Below are 27,529 nucleotides of genomic sequence, written 5' to 3'. Positions count from 1 at the left end.
AGACAGCCTCTGAGGGTGAGGGTCTGTCTGAGCTACATGGCAAGGTCTTCTCCAAATTGATTTCACGAGCTGGCCCATTTCAGGTTGCTGCTGTGCCCCCAATGCAGCCAACCCCCCCTCCCCAGAACCTCTGCCGCGGAGCTCACGATGTTTCTCTGTCTCCTTCTCTTTTCCCCAAAATAGCTTTTGCAGAGCTGCAGACAGACATCAATGAATTAACCAGCGACCTGGATCGCTCTGGGATCCCGTACCTCGACTATCGGACCTATGCCATGAGGGTCCTTTTCCCCGGCATCGAGGACCATCCTGTTCTGCGGGAGCTGGAGGTGAGGAACAGGCTGTGTATGCTCTGGCCCTGCAGAACATCCCTCAGGGAAGCCAGTGTGAAACCCTGAAGCACCTTTATACCCTCCACACCAAATCCTATTATATTAGAGGCACCGGGGTTAGCAGGATAAACCCCGAGTTCATTGTAATGAAGAACATGGTGTTTCAACTCCATCACGTATGGCTTGCTGCCTTTCAGTGTCTTCTCCCAGTGTTGCTTTAGTTTTATTTTACGGGGTTTTATATTGCTGTAGGCCAGCAGCAAAGCATGCCAGATAAGGTATTGGTGTCCTTTTAAAGTCCTGAGTCACCCGAAGGTGCAGGGGAAGGCTGGGAGCATCCTGCCTGGAGCATCCTGCATCCTCTCACTGCTGCTGTTCGTGGTGTGTCCACAGGAGGGCAAGCGCCCTCCCGCCTGCCCGCCAGCGAGCGCTGGCATCTCCTGGCTTTCCCACCTTTATATGTAAAGATAGAAATATGAGATTTTTACTGAGGATAAAGAAAAATTGGTAATATGAAAGGGTCCATCAGATCACCTTGCAGATGGGCCATAGTCATCTGTGAGAGCACCGAAAATGAAAATGATGCTGCCTCAAGAAACATTATCAGCCACAGAGCGTGGGGCTGCCCGGAGGTACCGGGCTCAGCGTTCCCTCTCAGAGCTTAGAATTGCTCCAGTAAATCCTCCAAGTCCAATTGCATTCACACAGACAGGGAGCGGCTCAAATCTTCAGCCAGAGATGTCAGAGATAGAAATCTTGGTTGCTCGTCCTCCATACGGCTGCGTTGCTCTTCCAGGCAAGCACTGCATAGCATTAATGCATCAAATCACATTCCTTTCCAGCACCGAGCAGCTGCTGTGGTGTTGGTGAAACCCAAGCAGGTTTTGAACCGGCATCTCCCAGCCCATTCTCCTCCCTTGGCTTTTCCAGTCCCAAGCATTATGTTCGCTGTTTAAACTGCCAAATAAGCTGATGCTCTAGCAAACAAATATGAATGCTTTTTATTTGTTTTACTCATGAAAAACAGAGTTGCAGAAGTGATAAATGTGTTGCCAATTACACAGTTGCTTAATTATGTAACGTTAGCAAAACCAATACATAAGTCTCCAAGATGTTTGGTAAAGAGTTGCTTAATGTAGTTCATCATTTTCACTTGTAATGAATTACTTGAATCTGCAACTGGCTGAAAGCCTCAATTAATTTTTTACACTTGTCCCATAATAAAGCAATAGTCTAAATTGGTATTTAATTTACTTACAAGAGTGTCACTTTTTGTGCAGAACAAGCAAAATTGTATGTCATTTATAGGGCCGTTAGCCTCCAAGCAGCAGCTTTATGGCATGCAGAGAGTGCAGCTCGGAGCAATGATTAAGGCGAGCCGTGCTGGGGGAGGATAGAAGGGGTGATGTTTGTTCAGGACTGACCAGAGACCGTGTTTGGGGATGCTGGGACCCTGAGAGATGGGGTACTGGCTTGTGCACCAAGGGTTAACCCCCCATAGTGATGGCAGTGCTGGCGCAGTGCTGCTCTCCAGACCCTCATCCTCCCACGCCGTGGCTGATGGGCCTGTTCTCCTCCACCGCAGGTCCAAGGGAACGGGCAGCAGAGCGTGGAGAAGGCCTTGAAGCTCTTTGCCCAGCTGATCAACAACAAAGTCTTCCTGCTGACCTTCATCCGGACGCTGGAGCTGCAGCGCAGCTTCTCCATGCGCGACCGCGGCAACGTGGCCTCGCTCATCATGACGGGGCTGCAGGGCAAGCTGGAGTACGCCACCGACGTGCTGAAGCAGCTGCTCTCCGACCTCATCGAGAAGAACCTGGAAAACAAGAACCACCCCAAACTGCTCCTGCGCAGGTACCACGGGGGGCCAGGGGACTTCAAGCTCTTAAGGGCAAGACATGATTTCTGACATGTCTATACAGTACTTTGGGTCATAGAATCATATAATAGTTTGGGTTGGAGGGACCTTCACGGCTCATCCGGTGCCCCCCCTGCCATGACAGGGACATCTTCACCAGCTCAGGGTGCTCAGAGCCCCGTCCAGCCTGGCCTGGGATGTCTCCAGGGATGGTTCATCCACCACCTCTCTGGTCAACCTGGGCCAGGCTCTCACCACCCTCAGGGGCAACAACTTCTTCCTCATGTCCCTGTCTCCCCGTATTATTGTGATGAGCAGAGCATTGAAGACCTAGTGAGGAAAAGTACCGCTCAGATGGGCAATGTCATGAATTGTCCCTGGAGCCACATGCAGGCCAGACCAGCAGCTCCAAGTCAAAGGCTCCCCCTGTTCTCCATGTCATGGGCCACCTCTGTCTGTGTCCCTTTGGGTCCTGTTCTTGGCCGGTGGCAGGAACGTGGCGGCACCTGCAGCTCTGCCGGCATCTCGCTGGAGCGGGTGGATGAAGGCGAGGGGAGGATTTCACAGCTCTAGGCAAAACTCAGGGATTCCTCCAGCCATAATGAATATACTTGACAGGAAATTGCTTTAAATCTGGCTGTGTTTGCGGAGGCAATAACTCATCTCGGAAAAGGAAGCCGTCTTAATTTCCCTTGTGGTTTGACGAGTCGCTGGGAAGGCGTCTTCTGCCTCAGCCATCAGTAATGACTTTTCGCAGTGCTCCAAAAAATACACGGCCGGCGATGAGAGCTGTGCCCACTCCTCCTGCAGCACCCAGCAAAGAGACGGGGCCATGGGCAACACCGGGATTTACCCATTTCATGGGAAACCTGACCCTGGGCGTCTCCAGGAATGGGACATCTACCACCTCCCTGTCCCAGTGATTTACCACCCTCAACGGGAAAAATCTATTCCTTATATCTAGTCTGAATCTCCCCTCTTTAAGTTTAAAAGTATTGCCCCTTGTCCTATCACTACAGGCCTGGAGACTCTTGGGTTGGCTTGGTGCACAAAACAGCCCGGTTGGAACGTCTTGCTCAGACTTCATAAGGAGCGATCAGCCATAAAGTGGGATATATTTGGGGTTTTTTATTATCTTTTGAGCTCTGTGGTGGCAGCAGTTGATAATTGGCACTCAGTTCTTCCTCTCTTTCTTCCACGCCTACCCCTCACGGGAGGCAGCGAAAAAGTTGACATGAAATCAAATAGCTGCTCGGGTTCCTGGCACAGAGAGCATCACACAGCAGTTTGGAGGCCTAGTTATAGCAGGGAAAATTAATAAAATACATATTTATTTTGGGGGTTCTCTCAGCTCTTTTTGTTTAGTTTTGTTTTATTCCCAATGCCTCAGAAAGGCGGAGGAGCAGCCAAGGAGCTGCTCGCTGGCGTCAGACTCCTTTGGAAAGTCTGGATTCTGCTTTGCCCTTGATATGTGGTCAATATGAGAAGGGTTTTCTCCAAGTCTGGGGATTCTCCCCTGCCGTGTTAATCTTCAGGAGCTTATTTTTTTCATTCTTAGAGGCAGATCTATAGCAGTGTTTCAGATACCAGCTCAGCCTCCCCGCCTAGGGAGGTCAGGCCCCGTGCTGGCAGGCTGGGCTTAAGGGCTGGCTTTACTGAGCCCGTTTCAAAGGCAGAGGCGGCTGGGGAAAGTATATAGAGCAGAATTGTTCACAAGGAGCCTGCAGTGCTCCAGCAGCAAGGAAGGTTCTGAGCAGCCCCTCTCCTCAGCCAGTGATGATTAACCGAATTCTTGGCCATCCCCTGGACTTATACACTGCAGATATCTCACAGGGTCAGTCTGTGCTGAATTGGAAGTGACATTCGGTGCTTGAAAGTAAGGAGAAATGATCCAAAGTGTTTGTTTTTGCTGCTCCATTCAGCCGATGCTGTATTTCTGATTAAGAAATAAAAGGGAACAGCTAAGCATGGGACTATCTGATATCCTTCTCCCGCACAACAAGCCCCAATTTCTGTCACTCATATTTCAGTTATTTTTATGGTGCTGGTGTCAGGCCACGAGCAGGCAACAGTGACAGAACACAGCATTACTTCACTGGAAGGGCTAGCAGGAAACTCGCCAATTCTTAATTTAATATCCTATTAACAAAGTAGTTTATTAAATTAATATTCAGCTCGACGTCCTGAATGTATAATTTTCTGGGTTTTTTTCACTTATTCTTTAGTTTGTATCACCGACTCTCCATTTTCCATGGCTCACTGGCACAGCACTGTAAGCGCTTCCCCTCCTTAATTGGGTGACTGAAATATTTTAAACAGGAGAACAATGCGCGTGTCAATTTGTAGGGTGAATTTTTAGGCAGTTAATCAATTCAGGCTGAAATTCTTTGGGGATCTGCAGACATTTTCACAAATTCCTGGCAGATGTTGCAATCCTAAGAGATGATGGATAATGTGACCCCCCAGGCCCGTTTGCCGCCTGGCGTCAGGTTTTGTTTGCTGAAATCTGTGCCTCCCATTTCTACTTGATGTGCTTGACTTTGGGATCAAATCCTGTTGCTTTGATTGTGTGTGTTTTTCATTAAATGCCAGTTTTCAAACATGCTGTAGGAATACATACACGTCCTTAATTCCAGGCAGCAAAGTGAATGGGGGAGAATGGGGAAAAGGGTCCAGGGTGGGGAGCATGGTCCCCAGAGGGAAGGATAGAACTGTAGAGTCGTTTTGGTTGGAAGAGATGCTCACATTCATTGAGTCCAACCGTTCCCCAGCCCTGGCACTGCCCCATGTCCCTGAGAACCTCATGTCCGTCTGTCCAACCCTCCAGGGATGGTGACTCCAGCACTGCCCTGGGCAGCCTGTTCCAATGCCCCACAGCCCTTTGGGGAAGAAATTGTTCCCCAGATCCAACTTCAACCTCCCCTGGTGCAACTTGAGGCCGTTTCCTCTGCTCCTGGCGCTTGTTCCTGGGGAGCAGAGCCTGACCCCCCTGGCTCCAAGCTCCTTTCAGGCAGTTCAGAGATCAGAAGGTCTCCCCTCAGCTCCTGTTCTCCAGCTGAACCCCCCAGCTCCCTCAGCCTCTCCCATCACACTTGGAGCCCCTTTCCCAGCTCCATTGCTGCAGGGTGTGGGATCCACTGCTCTGAGCTTGCTGAGATTTGGCCCAGATCCTGGTATCGCATGTGGCACGAGGGGAAGGCTGGTAGCGTCGGGAGCCAGGATGCCTGGGGTCGTGTTGGCAGCTGGCTCGGCCGCAGCAGAGCAGCTCTCCCTTGCATGGCATCGCAGGCAGGCTGGCAGCCCTGCCTGCTCCCCATCCCCTGCCTGACCTGCAGGCTCAGGGCTCAGATGTGGCCTCTGAGACCCCCCTGGCACCAGCACAGCCACCCTGTCCCAGGAAAAGGGGTCGTGATGCTTTAAAGAAAGTCTTCGGGTCCTGCAGAGCCAGCATTAAAAACTATCATTAGGAGGCATTGTATTTAAATTAGAGATAATCTCAGGCACAATGTGGGGAGAGGATGCTGGGTGGGACTGGGGAGAAAGCTGCAATTTTACTGCCATTGTCACTGCACTGTCCCTGATTGCCAGCAACCGCTGCAAATCCCAGTGATTTACTGAGCCCAGGCTGTAATTTGCACCACGTGCAGGGAGCCGAGTGTCACCAGGCTCCCTGTCACCAGCCCCATCAGGGCTGTGATGGGCTGTCAGCTGGGTGAGCTGCTGTCAGCTCCGTGCGATGGGGACAACAGCGCCGGCCGCATCCCGCTGCCTGTCTGCATCACGGGGGCTTTGCCAAGGTGCAGCTGAGCAGTGCCACTTGGGGACATCTGGGGCCTCTGCTGTGTGGTTTGGTTTTGTGTGTGACGCACATGTCCTCCTGGCTTCCCTAGGACCGAGTCGGTGGCGGAGAAGATGCTGACTAACTGGTTTGCCTTCCTCCTCCACAAGTTCCTCAAGGTAAGGAGGGATGGAGCCGAGACCTTGCTGCTGCTTTGCTGTCTCACCTGCAACTCTTGGGTCAGGCTCCAGGTTAAATGCTGCAGCAGCAATGCAGGGCAGCTGGAAATTTGCTCAGAAATCCTATACCTGAGGTTGCTGCCACAGACTCCGTGCTCAACCTTCAGATCGCCTGGTGCAATCCTCATGTAGCAGAGTTTGTGTTGCACCTCTTCAGTACTTCAGAGAAATTCTCACTTACACCTCCCTGCCTGGGCTTCACTATTTTTTAACTTCATTTGTGGTTTTGGAAGCCCTGCAGAGTTTGCTTCATGGGAGTGAACACTGAGATCAAGATCTCAAATTCCCTTTTTACAACCATTCACATTAATTAAGTAGAGACTTACCAAGCCAAAGACAACAACATACCCACCGAGCAATGGAGCTCATGGTTTTGGCTGCCTTCTCCAGGAGCTGCTGGGGGCTGAGCCTGGATTGCACATGTGCTAAAGCTTGAGTCAGTGGAACTGCACCTCTGCTGCAATGGATCATCTGCAAAACCCATCTGCACCCCGGCCGAGATGCTCCTTCCCCTCCGTGTTAGTTCTGCTGTCTGTCTCGTTGTGCAGGAATGTGCTGGAGAGCCACTCTTCATGCTCTACTGTGCCATCAAGCAGCAGATGGAGAAAGGTCCCATCGATGCCATCACAGGAGAAGCCCGTTACTCCCTCAGCGAGGACAAGCTGATCCGGCAGCAAATTGAGTACAAGACTCTGGTGAGTGATCGCTCTAGAAGCTGCCATTGGATTCCTTCTGTCCTTCCCCCGGGGACCTGAGCTGTTCTGACCTTTAGGCCAGTGGTTAGGACACTACCATGAAGCACAAGTGTTGCCAATAAAGCCTCATGCTGCCCGAGTCAGCCACGTCCCTCATTTGCAGGTACAAATAGCCTGAGCTATGCTTTGGAAAGGCACAATTTGAGGTGAGCATTTTATCTCAGTGCACTGACCACTGCCCTTCCTCTAGCAAATGAAAATGGACATCCAGGACTCTTGTCTTAATCGTTGTAAAGATGTCATAAATGCAGCAGAATGGTGCAAATAGGGACGCGGCATTTGTTTTATGCGAACAGGCAGTTGTGACAGATGTGGTTACAGTTCTCCTGGATGGTTGTCTGAAGCCCTTTAGAGCATGGTGTGCTTCTCCTTTCTTTCCAGATCCTCAACTGCGTGAACCCCGATAATGAGAACAGCCCAGAGATCCCTGTGAAGGTGCTGAACTGTGACACCATCACTCAAGTCAAAGAGAAGATCCTTGACGCGGTGTACAAAAACGTCCCGTATTCGCAAAGACCAAGAGCTGTTGACATGGACTTGGGTAGGACCTTCCCTGCCTCATAGGAAGGGGAAGATCAGAGGGATTGTTATTATCAGTGATTCTTGGTGGGTTTTGCAGAGCTTGAAAGTTGGAGCTCAGGCTGCATAACGACACAGGGGGGCAGAGGGGCTGGGAGGGTCCTGTGCCTTAATTTAGCTAAAGCGCTGTGGAACCCTATGCATGGGAATCAAAACGCTGCGCTTTGCTGCAAGAAAGTTATCAGTGTGACCTTCCTGATGAGATTTAGGAGCAGAATTTAGCTTTCTCTGGAAGGTGGGATTTTCTACCAGCTCATCTGTGCAGTGGTTACATTGGATAGAGCCTGTTGGTGCCTTTTCCCTCTCTGACCGTCGTGTCCGCCCGGTTTGTGCCTCTCTCGCAGAGTGGCGCCAGGGCCGGATAGCTCGCGTGGTCCTGCAGGACGAAGACATCACCACCAAGATCGAAGGAGACTGGAAGCGTCTGAACACCTTGATGCATTATCAGGTAAGAAAGCAGCCCCAGCAGACAGCTCCCAGAAAGCCACCAGGAGGGAGGGAAACAAAATAAAGCAGAAATTTAATTCCCAATATTGACAAGACAGATGGGGAGGTCTGGTTTGTATGATAAAGCAGAAGGGTTCAATGTGCTTTGGGAAAGCAACCTTGACGTGGATCTGCAAGAAACTAGCAGAGGTGAAAATTGGCTGAATTAAAACCACCGGCCATGCTGGTGAGATGGAGGGAGCAGCAATGAGGGCTGAGCTGCTGCTTCTGGAGACGTGGGATGGCACAGGGGGCTCAGGTCTTTATGTGGGGTCTGAGGCAGCCAGGAGGGCTACAGGGAAGGAAGAGGAGTCCCTGCCTTCCTCCAGAGCCGAGCAAGCATCACTCGATCTGATGCAAAGCGCAGGCTGCAGTGGTAGCTCATCCCTCGTATCCGTGATCTTCCCACGTGGTGACTCTTGAGCATCATGCAAGACGGGGAACGGAGCAAATACTTCAAGTAATTGTCACATAGGAGGGTTGAGGGAATGCTGTGGGGAAGTACAGGATGAGGGAAGCTCAAAAAATGCTGAATATCAGGGCTGCTTTTTGACAGAGTGACATCAAACCTCTTAAGTCCCAGACCTAGTCTTGCAAGCCAAGCAACAGTTTTGCCGCTAAAGCCATACAGAACAAAGCCAGACAATGAAGATGCTCCATTGTGCACTGGCCAGGGTGGGTGAGATGACCTAAGAACTTGTTGCCATCTTTAGTTTTCGCATTTTTGCGTGTCCCAGGCTGCCCTGAGTAGGTGTGCATCTGTTGGAAAGGGCTTCATATGGTGTGTGGAAGATGGAAAGGGAGGTAAAGACGGAGCTGAGGAAGGTTTGGTTAAAGAGAATCAAAGGCTTTTACTCAAAGCCTGTCTGCAGCAGAGGATAACTGCATTAATTGGGACCTGTAACCTACTACTGTCCATCACTGCCTACACAGAAGTGTTTAGTATTTAATCTGGCATCTTTCCCTGCTTATACACCATCTCAAGTCCATCAGCGTGACTCACGCTGTGTAAGTTGAATGTGAGCCAGTATTGACAGGAGCCGTACAATCAGGGAGCCAGGCAGAGAGAATGGCATAAATATGCAAAGTGCATGTAAAAAAGCACCTCGAGGGTCAACTTTTGCAAGCAGCCCGAAGGATTTAAACACAGATTACTGTGCAGTGCCTTAGGAGTTGTGCAGATGATTTCCATTGTTTCTAAAACCTGTTTTACCTGACAGTCGCAAGGGATTAACCAACCTGAAGGGAAGCAGCGAGACTTTATTATGCCTTGATCTTTCAAAGTTATTTTAAGGCAGTCGCAGGCAAAATCCCTGTTTGTCTGATGTGTGTTGGGTGCGAAGCCCTTTCATTTGAGTGCCTATGGGAAAAGCTCAGCCACAAGTTTACCCTGAAAATAACCAAAACCCTTGCAGCGCTCAGGATGCTGCAGCTCTTCCTGCCATTGGGATGGCAGTTTTGCCCTGGAACAAACATCTAAACAGGTACCGCTTGCATGCGTCCCTCTGTGCTCTGGCCCGAGCTGTTTCGACCATCGAAAGGAGCCGAGTGCTCTGCACTGCAATAGAAATCTTGTCAAGGCGGAGCTTTTGCCAAAAACAAACAGCTTTTTGGGTTTTTTTCCCCCTTTTTTGGTATTCCTACCAGTTGTCTTTATTGTTGGTCAGATGCCGTCTACTTCTGTCTGCTGACCTGAAGGCAAAGCGGTCTGTGGTTTTGCCCACGACAACTGGAGATGCACACCTGCTTACACCAGGAATTTTGGAGTATTTTGGAGTATTTCACAGTATTTTGGAGAGGTGCAGTCACCTGGGAGCAAAGGACCAAACCAGGCAGTTACTTAATTCCAATTGATTCTCAGCTCCACACTTGGCTGCTGGATTTTGAGTCTCTTACTTTGGTTTTCTACATGTTTAGGATGATTAAAATACAATATGTATCTGCATCAATGGATAGAATGTATTTTTCACAGGAAGCCTTCGTATGCAAAAGGTAGATTGAATTTAAAAGGAAATATTCATCTTTCTGTAATATTTCTGAAGTGCTTTATAGAATCATCTAGAGAACCGTATGCCTGCTGCTTATTTCTTCATTTATAAAAATAGATGTATAGGTTAAATAGGTGTAATTCTTTGTTAAATTATCTGGAGCTTTTAAACTAAGTTGTAAGGAATTGTATTGCATTTGTGTGGTATCCTTTTGGTTTCCTGGCTATTAAACTCCATGGGAGAGTCTCAAGAAAAATGAAACACTGAATTTAATATCAAATGATTTACAGTGTCTCATGCAGGGTTAACTCTGAGGCAGCAGAGCATGAATACCTGTCAGCCTGGAAGGGCCAAGAGGCTAGAAAACTATTTTAAAGGAAAAATTAGAAGCAGAGAGGGAAGATTTGCGTGGAAAACGAGACCGGGGAGCTGAGAGTGGGTTGGCCATGGGACCAGCATCCTTGCTGCATCGTCACTGCGTCCTTTCTGCATCGTCACTGCGTCCTTTCTGCATCGTCACTGCATCCTTGCTGCATCGTCACTGCATCCTCACTACCCCCATGCAAATGCAGTTTTAGTGGCTGGGCTCCTGCACCCCTGCTCTCCCCGCTCCAGGTTTTGCTTCTCTTGAAGGTGTTTTGTGCAGTGCTTTTCCAGCTTGTCGAAGAAACGGAATATTTATAAAGTTGTAAACCAGCCAGGCAGCTTCGCAGGCATCTCTGGGGTTTAATGGGAGTGTGGCAACAGCAGAGCGAGATGGGAAACGAATGTGTGTTCCATCTGATGCTAATTTACACGCCGGTGTTTTTTAGCTGACAAGAGCCATTCGACCCAAAATTTAGAGAGTGCTCTGTGCGTGTGTGGAATTGCTAATGGTTCTCTCCCAGTTAACCACGGCAATGCTGGAAATGGATCCCAGTGTAGCACTGGGGAGCTGCTGCTGGCGCGTTCAGGTTTCTTCCTCCTGAAATTCAACTGAAGTGGCAGCAAATAACAGCCTGAGAAAATAATATCACCGCTGATTGTTTCTTAATAAATTCGATGAAGTGAGGCAGGAGCAGAAGAGGAAATAATAGAGGTGTTTGAAGTGTTTTGCTTAGAAATATCTCACTTTTGTACTGCGAAACACGAGTCACTGTTATTTCCACTATCACTAGCGCTAATAATTCTTATTTACATGAAACCTTTCATCAGAATGGCAGCCAAAGTCTTGATGGAATTGACGATCGCTGTGTGCAGGTCACTTGGGGGCAGCATTTTGTACAAAAACCTCTTCTGCTGGGGGAGCAAAATCCGCTGCTGCCCCCGACTTTGCCTGGGACCAAGTCCCTCGCAGGACTCCTGGTAAATAACGGAGGACTTAGCCCCAAAAGCGGCTTCTCCGGCATGAAGGGGCATTTCTGTTGTACAGCTCTTCTAAGTGATGGATTTGCTGGCTGGTCCATCAGCCCGTGAGACGCGGTGACTCCACTCGCTGCCCCCTGGCCGTGCTGCGCCACGGGCTGTGAGTTCAAGATTAGAAGACACTCAGGCCCGTTCCCTGGAAACCTGCAGATTCTTAATTAAGGGAAATAGGTTTAAAAACTCGCAGTGACTACTGGATTTATAGGGAGGATAAAATTAAACATGGCTACTAAAATCTGCTATAACAAAATCTTGTTAGCGCTAATGTTCATTTATAGTTTGACTTGCCAGCATTTAATTCCTTCTCTGGTGCAGCAGAGGGGCTGGCAATTTAATACCCTGAAAGATGGCTTGATGACTTGCCCAGCTGTAAATCAAACTTTTAAAGTTCCTAAAAATTGCTAAAATAAAAAATGGTTTAATAGGAATGCTTTATGGTCTGTAACGTTATTATAGCCATTTTACTCCCTCTGCATTGTTACTTTAATTGGATCACAACAATTCTTGAGATTCTCATTTTTATTGGAGAAAATGCAATCTGAAATCACAACGACCAAAAGCATCTTCAATACATCTTTTGATTTATCGCTCCTTTCCTCCAGCCTCTTTGCTGCAGAGCGGTTGCTGCCCCAAGACAGAGCTCCCCGTGCCCCAGGGACCCCGTCCCGTGCACAGGATGGGTCCTGGGGACTCACCTGCCCTATCAGGGCTACAAAGACACTGAGGGGTCTGGAGCATCTTTCTGATGAGGAGAGGCTGAGAGAGCTGGGGCTGTTCAGCTGGAGATGAGAAGCTGAGAGGGATCTGATCAATGTGATCAATATCTCAGGGTGGGTGTCAGAGGATGGACCAGACTCTGTTCAGTGGTGCCCAACGCCAGGGTGAGGGACAACGGGCACAGACTGAAACACGGGAGGCTCCATCTGAACACGAGCAGAAACTTCTTTGCTGGGAGATGCCAGAGCGGGGCCCAGGCTGCCAGAGTGGGTGTGGAGTCTCCTTCTCTGAGATATTCAAACCCCCTGGACCCACCTGTGTGATCCGCTCTGTGACCCTGCGTGAGCAGGGCTGGGCTGGGGATCTGCAGAGCTCCTGCAACCCAACCAGCCTGGGATTCTGTGACTCTGCAACCTGCATTTGCTGGATGAACAGCTGTGATCGCAGTGCAGACAGTGGGTCTCACTGATCTTCTCTTCCTTCGCCTCCCCAGGTGTCAGACCGCTCCGTCGTGGCTCTCGTTCCCAAACAGACCTCTTCCTACAATATTCCTGCCTCTGCCAGTATATCCCGGACATCCATTAGCAGATACGGTAAGAAGCAGAGTGAAGGGCTGGGAGATGATGGCTCATGGATACAACTGGGCTGTGCTGCACATTTTAGAGCAAATCTGGAGCTTGCGGCTTCACTTGAGAATGTATCTGGATGGGGCCAGCGTGGATGTTGCCTTTTTTGCAGGAGGGGCAACACCTTAAGGGAATTAGGTGGGGAAAAAGCAGCAGCTTCCCCCAAAGAACCTCACCACATCAGCCGAAATGGAAGTACTTTCGTGCACCAAATAGCAAAAGTTCCTTGGCTACTGTTTTTTTGCAAAGGCTTTTCCATCTATAAGCACAACAGCAAAAGGACCAGAGAAGCTGAGAGGAGGGAAAAGGAAACGCCAAGCACAACATGAACAGCTTTTGGAAATGTGGGTCTTGGAAAAGCCCAGCGAAAAGCTTTTGGCTCACAGGGGATGATGGATGCTGCAGAGCACCCAAAGGTGCAGCTTCATCACCCTTGCATGGCTGCACCCCAGAAAAGCCTGATTCCTTCATCTAGTTCATCTCTTAGCTGAAGGATCCTGAATTGTTAGCTAATGGGTCAAAAATGGGCAACAGCAATCTTAACTCTGCACGCTTGGATCTGCACACCCGGGAATTCGTTATTTGCATAATAGCAGGCTCGGCACTCTGCAGAGGGTCCCTGAAGACACTGCCGCCCCAGTAAATGAGTCTGCGAGGTGCCAGGTGCACATTTATAGCACTAAATCCCCAATAATCGTAATCATGTACTTCCATAAAAGGCAGCAGTGGCAAAATCTCTAGTGCGCTGATCTTTTATTATCTTTCATTTTACAGAGTGTTTTACAAACGAGGTGTCTCCTGATGAACCCGTCTCCTCCTCTTGTTTATAGCACCCAAAATAACATGGGGTTTACAGGACAGTCTTGAGGGAAAAGCCAGAATAAAAGGTGTTTTCCCCTATGAGGTAGAGTCCAACTGAGGGTCCAGTGCTTCCTACACTTCAGGTGATGGAAAAACCGAGGCTGGATCACACAACCTGGGTCCTCAGCGCTCCCTGATCTGTGTCAGATGGAAAAGCGTTTGCAATCTACTGATATGAACTATCATTGCTCATGTGAAGATTAATACTTGTAATTGCGCAGACAGAATTTCAATTAGATACTTATTTACTTCCCCCACTATATATCAGTAGAGAGCTATGTTTAAAAATAGAATTACTAGATGCTTCCCTAGCTGTCCCACTGTCTGTCTCCTTAATTATATCAGTTGGAGCACTCATTTATCTAAGCCTTAATCAGGGATGAAAATCTAGCTAGTTTGGTAATGACTTGCGTATTTCCTTCAGCTGATTTATGATTGATCCCCTTACCCTTGCTGAGGAGGGTGAGCTAAAGTTGAGATAAATGCACAAGGAAATTTAGTGAGAAGAAAAGACCTGGTTGAGCTTCTCAGCCCCATGTCTCAGCTTGAAAACATCATGGATGGAATCCATGGAGGTTATTTGCATTATTTGGGAAGTTAAATACAGGGTTTTTCAACAAGGTGGACCCAGTTTGTAATTTCAGGGTCTTTGCAATTGGGTCCGTCTCTTTGAGAAGAGATGGGGGAATGAAGAAGGGGTTTGCTTGGAGCATGACTGACCTTTCTTGGACTAGATGACCTTCGAAAGTCCCTTCCAACCCATTCTCTTCCCATGGTTCAGACTCCACTTTCCGCTACACCGGCAGCCCCGACAGCCTGCGCTCCCGAGCCCCCATGATCACCCCTGACCTGGAGAGCGGGGTCAAGGTCTGGCACTTGGTCAAAAACCACGACCACGGAGACCAGAAGGAAGGAGACCGGGGCAGTAAGATGGTGTCTGAGATCTACCTGACCAGGCTGTTAGCTACAAAGGTAACTGCTGTGCTCTAAGTTCGCTTGAAGGTCCTTCTATATGCCAGGGGTCCTGCGCAGTCCCTAATGATGCTCAGCTCCCAGGGGCGGGGGGACTGTCCCTTGTCCCTGCCAGGCTTTCCTGGGCCCCAGACTTTATGCGGCTTCTGGAGCAGCAACAGAAACAGAGCCCAGATTTCCTCACACTGCAAAGTGATTGCTGCAATACTTCATTCTTCTGCACGGTATTAAAACATAAAGGGTTAGAGAGATGCAGCAGCGCTTGTGAATATTTAACCCATTTCCCTGGCCAGAGAGAGTTTTCCTGCTTTTAACCATGTATTCATCACTGTAGATAATGCTTTTGAAAGCAAAATAAATTGGTTTAGGTTAGAAATAAAGAGAAGGTGCAGTAGCTGCAGGCTGGAGTATTCCCTGGGGGTCAGCATTCCTAAAGACCCTGAACTTATTTATTCCTGTGGGATCCGTGGCGGCTCTTAGGGGCCGTGCAGAGCTGGCAATGCCATCTGGCATCCCCTCCTGCCACCGCTGCTTAACCGAGCGTGTGCCCGTCCCTCCCTTCCCCTTCTCGGTCGCTGCTCCCATCAGGGTACGCTGCAGAAATTCGTGGACGACTTGTTTGAGACGCTGTTCAGCACCGTGCACCGCGGCAGCGCGCTCCCGCTGGCCATCAAGTACATGTTCGATTTCCTGGATGAGCAGGCAGATAAGCACGGCATCCACGACACCGACGTGAGGCACACGTGGAAGAGCAATTGGTAAGGAGGGAGGAGGGTGGAAGAGGGGGCAGAATTGAGTATTGAGCAATTGAGCATCCAAGGGAAACAGCAGAAATGGGGAAGAGCTTTGGGAAGGCTGGGAGTATCCAAGTCCCATAGCTCTGAAGCATGAGGTGAACCACAAAGCCATGATGGTGCTTTTCAGCTGCTGTCTTGGGTTTGGGGGTTGGTCCTGGTTCCTGCTCCCCGTGCACACACGAGCTCAAACCCGCGTTAAACCACAAGCCCCACAAATGTGAGTTCTCTGCTTGGGTGGGAGCTGAGCGCTGGCTTCAGGCTGTAGATCCGCATGCCTGGACTTTGGAAATCTGGGTTTGCTGAGCCGGTTTGCTCGCGGGGAGCGGGGAGGAGGTGACACGAGGGGAAGGAGCCAGCCCTGTGTGCGGTGACATGGGCTGCAGCCGGGTTCAGCCTTCTCCAAACAATGGGAGCTCTCACGTCTCTGCCTCTGCCGTTATTTTAGGATTAAAAGCTCTGTGGGTTAGAAATTTACTTCTACAAGAAGGAAAAAAATGTACCGAAAATGCTTGCTCCCCGAAGGTTTTGTATTTTCCCCCGAGTCCCTCATGGTTTAAAAAGCCTCTTAATCATCACGGCTGCAAAAGCTGGGTTCCCCGCTAAGGCTGTGGGAAGTGAAACACAATTTCTTGAAGGCTTTAGAAGGAGCTATTAGGATAAAAACTCTTTAATCACAAAAAAAAAGAGACAAAGCGATAAAAGAGAAAGCGCCGACCGGCAAACATTGCTCTGCCAGAGCGGTTGGACGGTGTGGAGCCCCCGTCCTTCCTTCTGCCCTGGGGCACAGGGGCTTGGGAGGAGGGTGAAAATTTGGTCTCTGAACTGGCAGAACTAACGCTTTGGTTGGCTGCAGCATTCCCAGAAAGGGAATTTTGGTGGGGAGGTGGGAGGAGGTCACTGGAGCAGCTCAAACCAAACAGGGGCTTGGAAGAGAGAAGCGGGGTCAGGGGAGCCGGGGTGCGCTGAGCCGCTCGCCTGCAGCGCAGCAAGAGTTAAGGCTGAAACCTTCCGCGCAGCTTGCTGGATAGATGGAGAGAGCTGAGACTTGAAAGGTAATAGAAAGCAGCAGCTGGTTTTTTGATCCTGCTATACAGCCGAAGAAAAAAAGGAATAATAATTCGCCTTTGATTGCAAAGGCCTCGGGATCTGGGGACAAAGCCTCTGATGCCTGCTGCACCGCTGGCAGGTGATGGGCTGCAGCGTGGCCGGGCAGCGGCTGATGGGCGCGGGGACGGCGGCACCGCTGACCCCCACTCTAACGAACTGGGTTTAATGGGCTCCTCGTGGAGACGCTTGCCCGGTTCCACCGACCGCCACTCAGCTCTGCCCTGCGCACTGTTCTGCGCAGGATCTGACCCCAGAGCAGCTCCCAGGCACACAGGCAGCAGGTCCAGTCCAGGCATCTCAGGACGCATCGCAAACAATCCAGGCAGGACTGGGCTAACTGGTGTGTGATGGAGGTGCTACTCAGACTGCTGCTGCTTCTGACCATTTGTATTCTGCAGCAAATGTCTATTTGTAGCTTTTGCCTTAACGTCTGATTTTGTTGCTTGATTTCCCTACAGTCTCCCGCTTCGATTCTGGGTGAACGTCATTAAAAACCCCCAGTTTGTGTTTGATATCCACAAAGGCAGCATTACGGACGCCTGCCTCTCTGTGGTGGCTCAGACCTTCATGGATTCCTGCTCCACCTCGGAGCATCGTCTGGGCAAGGATTCCCCTTCCAACAAGCTGCTGTACGCCAAGGACATCCCCAGCTACAAGAGCTGGGTGGAGAGGTGAGAGGCACATGGGTGCAGGGCTGGCTTGGGTGCTCCAGTCCCGTCTGACCTCCCGCACGGAGCAGCTTCGCTCTCAGTGGCCGAGGATGCAGCGCGGTGGCTCTTGCAGTAACGGGTGGCACAGCCCAGCCCTGCTGAGCATCAATGCTCTTATTTTCAGCTTGTTACAGACCAGGATCCCATTTTGCTAGATCATGGAACTGTTTAGGTTGAAGAGGCCTTCCCAGCTCCCCCAGTGCCCACCCTGCCATGAGCAGGGACATCTTCACCAGCTCAGGTTGCTCAGAGCCCCGTCCAGCCTGGCCTGGGATGTCTCCAGGGATGGTTCGTCCACCACCTCTCTGCCCAACCTGGGCCAGGCTCTCACCACCCTCAGGGCCAACAATTCCTTCCTCATGTCCAACCTGAATCTCCTTTAGTTTAAAATCATCACCCCTTGTCCTATTGCAACAGCCCCTGCTCAAAAGTCTGTCCCCATCTTTCTTATCAGCCCCTTTGAAGTACAGAAAGGCTGCAATAAGGTCTCCCTGGAGCCTTCTCTTGTCCAACTGAACACCCCAACTCTCTCAGCCTGTTCTCACAGGAGAGATATTCCGTCCCCTGATCATTTTTGTGGCCTCCTCTGGCCCCTCTCCAACAGTCCATGTCTTCCATAAAATGAAATTACATCCTTTTCCCCGCAGAGCTTAGTTTAAATCCCAAGGAGAAGAGGGGCGTTTGGAGCCTCTGTGTTTCTCACGGCCGCCCTCGGCCCTTCTTTCCCACAGGTATTACGCAGACATCGCCAAGCTCCCCGCCATCAGCGACCAGGACATGAACGCCTACCTCGCCGAGCAGTCGCGCCTGCACTCCGCCGAGTTCAACATGCTGAGCGCGCTCAACGAGATCTACTCCTACGTCAGCAAGTACAGCGAGGAGGTGGGTGTCCCCGGGTGGGCGCGGAGCTTGTGGGGGAGACGAGATGCTCTGTGGGGTGGTGGGTCAGGCAGGGATCCCCTTTGGTGCCCCCCAGAGCTCCGTCCTCCTCGTTGATGCAGAACCATCACATCTTTGCATCGCTGCTGCCCCGCTCTGTTCTGTTCGTGCACAAATTGGTTCAGGTCCTGTAGTTTATTTCCCAGGGGGACCGAGGGCTCAAATCTTGTGGGAGCAAAAGCTTCCCTCAGCTTTGGCATGCACCCAGTGCAGCCCGCTCCTAAATGCGGTGGAAAATCATCATGGCCCGGTGAAGCTCCCCAGAAACATCCTCGTCTTCTGGGAACAGCGTGGTACAAATCCCATGTTGCAGTGACACAGGCTCCTGTTTGCAAAGAATCCCTGGCAGCGTGAGCTCCTTTAATGAATGCATCACTTGAAACCAGGTTCTCGCCATCTGTTCCATCCCTTCATTTCAGTGTAAGAAGAACCTATTTTGCAATTATGTCCATTAAAAGGAAGGGTTTTGTCATTTAATTGCATGTATACATTTGTGATACAATGCCACAGCCATTTTCCGATTAGGGTTTAAAAGTCTCATAACTTTTGTGCTAAATGAGACAAGAAATGTGGAGTCCAAGGTACAGCAGCAGGAACAACTGTGTTGTGCGGGTGACGTGCACCGAGCGGTCCGAGAAATCAATGAGAACGGCGAAGCGCTCATCACGGTGCTTTGCATTCTGTTATTTAAGTCTCACACGTCCACATTTCACGTTGCTCACGTCTTGCTGCCCACCCACCTCTACCACCCCCTCTCACACACTGACTTCTTTCTCTGTTTGGGTGTTTTTTTTCCCCCTCCCCTTTTATTTTCTCCGTACCAGCTCATTGGGGCTTTGGAGCAGGATGAACAGGCACGGCGGCAGCGTCTGGCGTACAAAGTAGAGCAACTTATTGGTGCCATGTCTATCGAGAGCTGAAGAATGGCCGCGGAGCTCACGAACAGCAAAGGGCAGAGGTTTGCACGGACTCTCGGGAATTAAGAGGGAGAAGAAGCGGGAATTAACAGCAAGAACAAGCAGGAAAAGGTGCTGGACACATCTAAATACCAAGGCTCTTCTGGAGGGAGCAGAGACTGGCCCAAGGATTGACTGTGTTCCAAATCATTCGGGATCCGGTTTGAAAAGGCAGGAAGAGGAAAAGGCAAATCATCTCAATCAAAGGCAAATCAAGATGGATCATTTTTATCGAGCATACGTGGGAAGAAGGAACCTGGAAAGTCTGGATGTCTCCATAACTGCTGCTTTGCATGAAAATTGTTTGATGTATATTAGAAAACAAACTTGAATTAAAGGGTTTTTTTAAAAAAAAAAGAAAGGAAGAAAAAGAAACAAAAAAATAGAGCAAAACCACAGAGGCCACAGAGATAATCCTGGCAACGAGCTCTGAGTCCTGTCCTCGAGAGAACCCGAGGATGCGGCTCAGAAATGCTGCGAACAGACTCTTATGCCAATTGGAAAGTCTGGAAAACCGCAATTCTCTTCTTTTTGGGATCTTCTAAAAAATTACGAGCACAAGTTTGCACCACACCTTTTTACACAAGTAAAATAGCAGTTTAGCCAGAAAATAGTTCAGTGGCTGAGTAACTTATAGCCTCTAGAAGGAACTATATTCAATTGCAAAACCATCAGATCATCCAACCTGTCTTGAAATCCAGCTTTATCGATGTATTTATATAGTGTCAATATATATCTATTTTTTTTAAATCCCGTTTACTGTCGAACAAGGGAAGATCTTGATTTTAAGTGCTTTCCCCTTTTCCAGCCCCGTAGCGCCTCGCGGGGCACCGGTGCCACCACGGTGACCTGGCGGTGCTGTGGCCATGGTCACGGTCATGGCCATGGTCATGGTCACAGCCACGGCCATGGTCACGGCCATGGTCACATCCAGCCGTGGTCGGCACGTTGCTGGTTTCTGCCGGTACAATTTGTGCAGAAGCCTCCAGCCACCCTCTCCCCACCGGGCAGAGCTGCGGTGAAACCTCCCCGCTTGCATTTTGGGGTGGTTTCCGACAACTGCCTCTTATTTCTTGCAGTAAATAAGACAACAAACCCCCGATGTTTACAGTGTTTACAGTGAGCGATACTTGAAAAGACTGGCTGGAGTGAGATGAGATATTTATTGCTTTTCTGTTTGACTTGCAGAGCTGATCAGCACGGGCTCCCTTTGCGTTTCTCTGCCGGTGTTCGCGGTGCTGCCCGGGGTCAGGTTCGGGATTGGAATTTCCACTGGGGAAGGGAAGGAAATCTTTGCTCCAGGCAAGGGAAAAGCTAAACCAGTGTTCCAGGGGCCAGCTAGTGCTGCTGTGTTGTCTCTGTCTCGGCGTCTTGTTGTGATATTCGGTTCCTCGCTGGCCCCCACGGCGTGTGTTCATGTGGCCAGTGACAGGCAAGTGTTTGTCAGTGTTGTTTCTTTAAAAAGACACCAAAGCTTATGTGTGTCCCTCTGTAGAGCGCCAGGAGGGGAAGGAACGCTGTAAATATTTCTCCCTGTAATAAACATTGATATTTGTGCAGGCTGCAGTGGGGAGGACAGGGCGATGAGGTGTAATGGAAATGTAAGTATTGACTGCGTGAGCTCGGCAGGGCTGTGCAGCCTGGGACCTCCGTTTGCAGCCAGCGGGTATCGAAGGAAAATCCATTTTCATATCTGTCCCCTCCTCCATGGTTTCTGCCCAGAGAAGCCCTGAGAGGGTCCCCATGGGCTGCACCAAGAGAGCTGCTGGCTTTCGGCCTCGGGACGCAGCCCTAAGGGGAACCAGCGACAGCGAGAAGCGCGTAGGGAAATACTCAGGAAACTTGTTGGTTTAATTACCGTTCAGTAAAAGCCATGCCAAGTCCGCTTACTTTTGGTAATCCACTTCTGTGAGTTTCTCTGGGCCCTGTTAATGCTCTGGAAGAAAATACTGATAATCATCAACCTCGTGCAATAAGTTCTTGACATTTACTACGGCCTGAGCTTTGGAACTGGAGGGCTGGGATTTACTGAGATAAGGAGAGAGCTGCCAGAAACAGACTGAGAAGCAGAGCAGGATTCGTGCTGCCCGTTATCAGGAGAATTCCCTTCCCAGGGATCCTTCTACACAGTGAATCTCGTTTTAAAGACAGAAAATGTGCGAATATCCAGGTTGCCCTGTTAAATTCTGGTGAATGAGCCTGCCCTGCTCCTTTGCTGGGCTGTTATGGGAGATTGCGGAGTGTCAGGTTTTGACATCCTCCAGGTCTCATGTTTTACGGGTTTCTGTTAACTGCTGTTCACAGTGATCCGGCACGCAGTGATTTCTAGATCTGTATTCTAGCTGTGGTCATTGTCTTGGGTATTCATCTGAAAATCGCTCACCAAATTCTTACGGTACCCTGAAACCCAAAGAAAACACTCCAAACAGTCTCCAAACGCTTCTAAATGTTGGTCTGAATAGTTATCTCTGCAGGGTTCACAGAATGTGAGTACTGCCCGAAGCAAAGACCTGGCTTTTCATCCCCCTGGGGGCTGGTCAGTGTGTGCTTGCCCTGCAGCGCTGCGGTTCTCTCATCTTCACATCTATCTGAGAGGCTTTTGCGTAGCTGATTTTACATCTCCTTTGCTCCTCCTGCTCTCTGCCCTCTGGCCAGGAACACCCCATAAAAGAAAAATAAGACGCGTAGATGTGGTTCTTGGGGATGTGGTTCAGTGCCGGTTGGGTTAACAGTTGCACTCAGCAACCTTGAGGGTCTCTTCCAACCAAAATGATTCTACAAGCGTTTTGTCATTCCCCCTTCCCTAGTGTTTTCTCAGCAAAGGCAAAGGTCCCCGACCATCCCCGGGGCTCCAGGTGCTCCGTGCACATTAAAAGAATCCAACGTGTCCACGCTGACTAAACACGGGATGTGTATTCCATGAATACACCAGAGCACTAAGGAGAGGTGGACTTGGATTTTCGGTGCTGGGGGAGGAATTTGAGCAGAGGAGGAAAAGGGAAAGCAGCAGGAGCACTTTGCAAACCAGTAAGTTGCCACACTTCCGACTGGCTTCCGAAGGAGGCAGCAGAAAGGTCTCTTCTTCATCATCTGAAAAGACATTAGGAGGATGGCATAGGGAACAGCACAGTGCTGGCTGGAAGGGGCGGCCTGTAAATAATCTACCAAGTGTCTGCTTGTGGTGGTTGACATGAATTATGGATCTTTACAGGCAATTATATGGAACAAGGCAACTTATCCCCTTGGGACAAAGGACTTGTAATCTATAGCCCTGTTTGCATCCGGCTTTTCAGTTATTCTGTTGAGAAGAGGGAGCTTCAGATCTCAAAATGGCATTTTCTTCACCCTTGCAGCAAACTGGACTCGAGATTTGGTCAGGAGGGGGCGATGACTTTGCCTTAGATGAAACGATTTCACATCCCTCTCATTGCCCCCTTCCTCCTGCAAGGCCAGTTGGTGTTTTGATTCTCCAGTTCACTTCATTTCAGGTATTTCGACATCAAAGTGGGAGACGTCATTTTCCGGAATCTCTCTGCCTGGTGTCACCGCTTAAATAATTCTATTTAATCTTCTGCTCATGAGCTATCAAAGCACCCACTCCAAGGGGGAGCGAGGTGCTAATCAAACGCTTCTCCACCTTGAAAGCCTTTATTAAAAACCCATATACAGGAGTCTAACTTACAGGCAAGCTTGTCTCCTCCGCATGAGCCCTGCTGTGGAGCACCACAATGCTGCAGCCCACCAAAGTCCAGAGGATGTGGACATCGAGTGGTCCACGCTTTGCCATAAAGGATGGATTTACGTTTAACGGGAGGCAGGAGAGATGAGCACGGCCAAAGCACTGGAGCCTCTGGGCGATCCAGCACGGACCAGTCCACAGCTGCGTGAAAACCCAGTGGGAACCAGCGATGAGAAGTAAAAACCACCTGCCGTGGGTGGGCAGCATCCCAGGCGGGGGGGGTTCATCCTGAAGGATGCTGGACGCGGCCGTGCCGTTCGGCAATGCCTTCCCGCAGGGTCTCGGTGCTGTGGCGCGGTGGGGATGGCGAGTGCGGCCGCTTGACACGGTGGCACCAGAGACCTTCATCACAGCAGTGCCTTCAACACACTGTCTTAAAATCCCAACGGCCCGTCCCCGCCTAAGTTCTCTCCCCTACCCGCAACTGGACTTTACCAAAAAAAATGTCACAACGTAGGAAACAATTTGGGTGGGCACGTAGAGGACTAAAGCAAAAGGACTTAAAGCTCTGGGGCCGCGTTCCGGCACGCTGCTGGCTCCGAGCACTTCGGGTAAGTCGTTTAAGTTGGAGCGGGTTGGAAAGGGTTGGAGCGCTTCCCTCCTCCGGTGGGCACGACCTACAAACAGGTCCTATTTCCAGAAGTCCCGAGCAGCCAGCGGGGTGAGGAGAGACCTGCCCGCTGCTCTCACCCTGTCCCCGGAGCAGCAGGTTGGCAAGGGGCAGAGCAGGTCCCAGCACGGTGCCCGTGATGCTCCCGGAGCCGGTTCCCTGGAGCAGCTGGCTCGTCTCCATCCCCTTTCCAGTGCTGTCAGAGCCACCGGGACTCAGCTCGCCAAACTCAAAGAAACTCGGATAGACTTGACTTGAATAAGCTGGGACATCGGGGGAAGCTCACGAGTGACTGGACCCTGGAGAAAAAAATATAATATATAAAAAAAAAAAATTCAGAGAAGGATAAATGACATCAAAGAGGCATTAAAATGCCACAAAGCTTCAGCCATCCTATTTCAGAATTGCATTTGTACCATAAACCACAAGCCAATAACGCAGGGAGCTGCGACGTTGTATATAGTTGCGTACTAGGTAGAGCTCGGTGAGCAGTTCCGTCTGTTTAGTGAATGTGTCTTCGGTGAAAACTCCCGCGCCGCCCCGACCTTCACCCAAGGCCACCAAAACCAGCGGCTTGGAGGTCAAAGGCGAAGTGCTGGTGGCAGCTAAGAGGCCACGCAGCACCCACATGGACAGGATGCCGCTTTTCTTTTTAATTAGACCTTCGGCGGGGAAATAATCAGAGGAAAAGATGCCGCTGTGCACTGCGAAGAAGATGCCGTTCGGGATCCACTGAGCCAAGCAACCCCGAATGTGCAATTTCAGTGTAGGTTGGGGCAGGTCAGTTTTGCAGGGGAAGGGGCTGGGAGTCTCCGAACCGATTTTTGTCGCCTGGAAGGCTTAGTCCAAAGCCGCTGTTTGCCATGAAGTGTCCCCAGCTTTGGGTGGTGGTCCCATTCTGGGGAAGGCACAGCAGAGCGGCCGCTGTCCCCGCTGTGAGCACGGGGGTGTCCGTGTCCTCCTTCTTTCAGATCCTGTTTGCCCCCATGTTACCCATTCCTCTCCTTTCTTTGTAAAAGTGGAATATAATACTGAAAACATAGACGTTCCTGCAGCTTAGAACGTGCTCAGAAGACCTGCAGGGTCCATCCAATTGCATGGACAATATCCCAAACTCTCTGAGCCTCCTGAGGCTGCCAGATCAAACACGAAATCTCCCGTATGGCCTTTTCTTTGAGATGTTTTTGTTAATACCTCTTATTTGAAATAAGCTTGGAAGTTTATGCAATAGCTTCTCCATGGGATGTTTCAGTCTCACGGACCGGGCGGCGGAAAAGCGCGTCTGCAAGAGGAGCCGGCGGAAGGTAAATGAGCTGATTTCGCCACGTTATTTCGTAGCTTCGAAATATACTGCGGTTAAAATGTCCTTCTCTTACTGATGAGTGTTCCTTCTCTTACTGATGAGTGTTCCTTCTCTTACCAATGAGTGTTTCTGTGCTAATGGCACCTTGGGGGCCGTTAGGAGAAGCGGTGGGAAGCAGCAAAGGGAAGGGAATGTACAGGTACTAGAACTTGTGGAGTCCCCAAAACTGTCACAGAATGTAGAGATATCAGCCGTGGAACCGGTTCTGATTTCTTCTGCCCGTTTCCCCCCCCTTCCCCCAGAAATATAAATCCATGCCAGTTTTAGGGATTTGTGTATTGACAGGAACAATGAATTGGTTTGTATCCATACCCATTCCACCGTATCGTTCTCTGGCTCCTCCCCTCCCCGTTATACTTGACACACTGGAGTTCTGTATTATATTTTTTTTAAGATGATTGTCTGGTTTTTTGTTGTTTTTACAAGTGTTGTGGAAGAAAAAAAAATGTAAGAAAGTTTAAGTATTTAAAAATGTTCCAAGGATAAAAAAAAAAAAGGGGGTTTTGTTATTATTCTAATATATTATTGTGTACCTATTGTAAATATGAAACACTCCTATTTTGCAAGCCAAGGACTCACTTTGTACTGTTGTTATATATAAATAAAGTTTACTGGTTAAAAAAGCCCTCCTGAGCGGGTCCTTATTTTCTAACGTGGTGTGGGGCATTTATTGTGTGAGCTGAGTCTACGGGTGAGAAATATTTACTTACTGAATCACACCAGCAATAGATGGGCACTGGAAATTGGAAATAACCCCAGTCCAGTGATGCTGGGGGTGACATTGGGTTGGATGGGGGTCTGGGATTGCCCCTACGCTTCACCCTTGGAAAAGCAACTTCCCCAATTGCAGCAGGGAAACATTTTCCAGTAATAAATGCAAAACCAAGCGCATTGGATGCAGGGAAGCTCCGTGGGACCGAGCGATGCTGCAGGCAAACGCTGTTTGCAAATAAAAGGCCTGGATGAGTTTTTAATGTCTTTTCCCCTCCTTGAAGTTATCAGTCCTTCAGGTAAAATGCATTTGCTTCCATTTCATAAATTCAAGCTAAAATTGTAGCGAGCGCTGAGAGGCATGAGCTGAGCAGTAGGAATCAGCAAGTGACTTCTTCAGCAGCTGTCTGTCAACTTTAATGACCAATATGGTTGCAATTACAGCAATGAACTTTCTCTAACAGCCCCAAATTACTCTGGATGATGGTAAGTGACAGAAAAATTGAGACCCTTAAGGAAGCATTAGAAAAGAAACGTGGGGATCTGGAACAAGAGGTCTTACTGCTTTTTCTGAAGGATTTTAGGGTGTGGGTTTTTTTTCCTTTCTAAATTAGGTACCAAAGAGGATCAATCTAACCCAGAAGGAGAAGGCACAGCACGCTGTGGATCACAGCAGGGAGTTCAGTGCTGCCCCAAGACGTAGTTTTTGCAGATATTTGACACTGAATCCGTTTGTTTTAGTGTCGCACTAACAGGGCGATGTGGAGCTGCTCCTGTTTGAAGGCAATGCAAATATATCCCATCAGCGCAGCAGTCTGCTCCTCAGGCAGGTCATTTTGTCTTGTTCTCCTCAAATTGAGAGCCAAGCTTGACGTGAACCTCAGGAAGGCAGTTGGGCCACATCCTGCCGCCTCCCAGTTTAAACCAGTAGATTTTAACCTCAGCAGGTGGATCCCATGGGCTCTCTGATGCTGGGGGTCCTGTAACCGCTCCAGCGCAGAACTGGAATTTTCTGTAATATTCCCCCAATATTGAGTCAATTTTTACATGGATTGTTGAAGTTAGGGAATCAAAGAGGAGATGATTGTTTTTCACTTGTGCCTTGGGTTAGTCTGCATTTATACCTACAATAAAATACAAACAGATCTGAGGTTCCCAGAGCTTTCCTAAGGGCTGGAGGACCAAGATTAAAATGCAAACAGATCTGAGGTTCCCAGAGCTTTCCTAAGGGCTGGAGGACCAAGATTAAAATGTGAACAGATTTGAGGTTCCCAGAGCTTTCCTAAGGGCTGGAGGACCAAGATTAAAATGCAAACAGATCTGAGGTTCCCAGAGCTTTCCTAAGGACTGGAGGACCAAGATTAAAATGTGAACAGATTTGAGGTTCCCAGAGCTTTCCTAAGGGCTGGAGGACCAAGATTAAAATACAAACAGATCTGAGGTTCCCAGGGCTTTCCTAAGGGCTGGAGGAGCGGGGTGGGGTGTTATATATTCCAGGGGACCTCTGGAGATGCTGATCTTGCTGGTGGCCGTTGGGTTTTAGTGGAGGATGACTCTTGCCAGGACACATCTCATCCCATGCACGACCTTTAAGAGATTATTGACTCGTTCAGCCCAGCAAAGGCGAAAGAAACTTCAATGCGAATCGACAGCATTGACCATGGGGTCATTTGTATTCATCCAGACCTTGTTAATATATGTAATATAATAAGAGTAGTCAATTAAAAATTACATTTTATCTGGCACGCGCTTCACAGGGCTCAATCGGCACTGACAGGATCAAGTGGTGCTTAATAAAGGTTGTATAAGATGCAGATGGTTTAGATGCCTCTATCATTTTCCATGTCCGAAGAGGGAAGAGCCACAAAGCTGAGCTTTGGGAGGCAAAAGGTTTGGACCTAACTTGCTTAAGGTTGTGGGTCGAAGCGAATATCTCAATGGAAAGCACCTGGTACCCACCTGTACTGGGGGATCGCGGCTCTGTGGGTACCTGGGGCAGCTTTTC

General features: G+C 49.6%; 1 protein-coding gene across 2 annotated transcripts in view; it reads left to right on the top strand.

Annotated features, from left to right (window-relative positions):
* The window catches only part of PLXNA2 (plexin A2), a 158,664-nt gene extending 133,598 nt beyond the window's left edge, over positions 1-25,066 (top strand). The window contains exons 21-32 of one of the 2 annotated variants that reach the window (XM_065854699.2): positions 184-326; positions 1,915-2,183; positions 6,078-6,144; positions 6,753-6,899; positions 7,341-7,500; positions 7,883-7,986; positions 12,627-12,726; positions 14,402-14,592; positions 15,181-15,350; positions 16,955-17,167; positions 17,938-18,088; positions 18,970-25,066. In XM_065854699.2, coding sequence (XP_065710771.1) covers positions 184-326; positions 1,915-2,183; positions 6,078-6,144; positions 6,753-6,899; positions 7,341-7,500; positions 7,883-7,986; positions 12,627-12,726; positions 14,402-14,592; positions 15,181-15,350; positions 16,955-17,167; positions 17,938-18,088; positions 18,970-19,065 — 1,811 coding nt within the window. In that variant the 3' untranslated portion in view covers positions 19,066-25,066. Of the gene's footprint in view, positions 1-183; positions 327-1,914; positions 2,184-6,077; positions 6,145-6,752; positions 6,900-7,340; positions 7,501-7,882; positions 7,987-10,302; positions 10,605-12,626; positions 12,727-14,401; positions 14,593-15,180; positions 15,351-16,954; positions 17,168-17,937; positions 18,089-18,969 lie in introns of those variants that run through there. The other variant, XM_071817606.1, reaches the window with a different exon arrangement.
* Positions 25,067-27,529: the final 2,463 nt, after the last annotated feature.

This window comes from Patagioenas fasciata, chromosome 21, assembly GCF_037038585.1.
Source record: "Patagioenas fasciata isolate bPatFas1 chromosome 21, bPatFas1.hap1, whole genome shotgun sequence".
Lineage (NCBI taxonomy): Eukaryota > Metazoa > Chordata > Aves > Columbiformes > Columbidae > Patagioenas > Patagioenas fasciata.
This window is presented reverse-complemented; position numbering and strand designations above follow the sequence as displayed.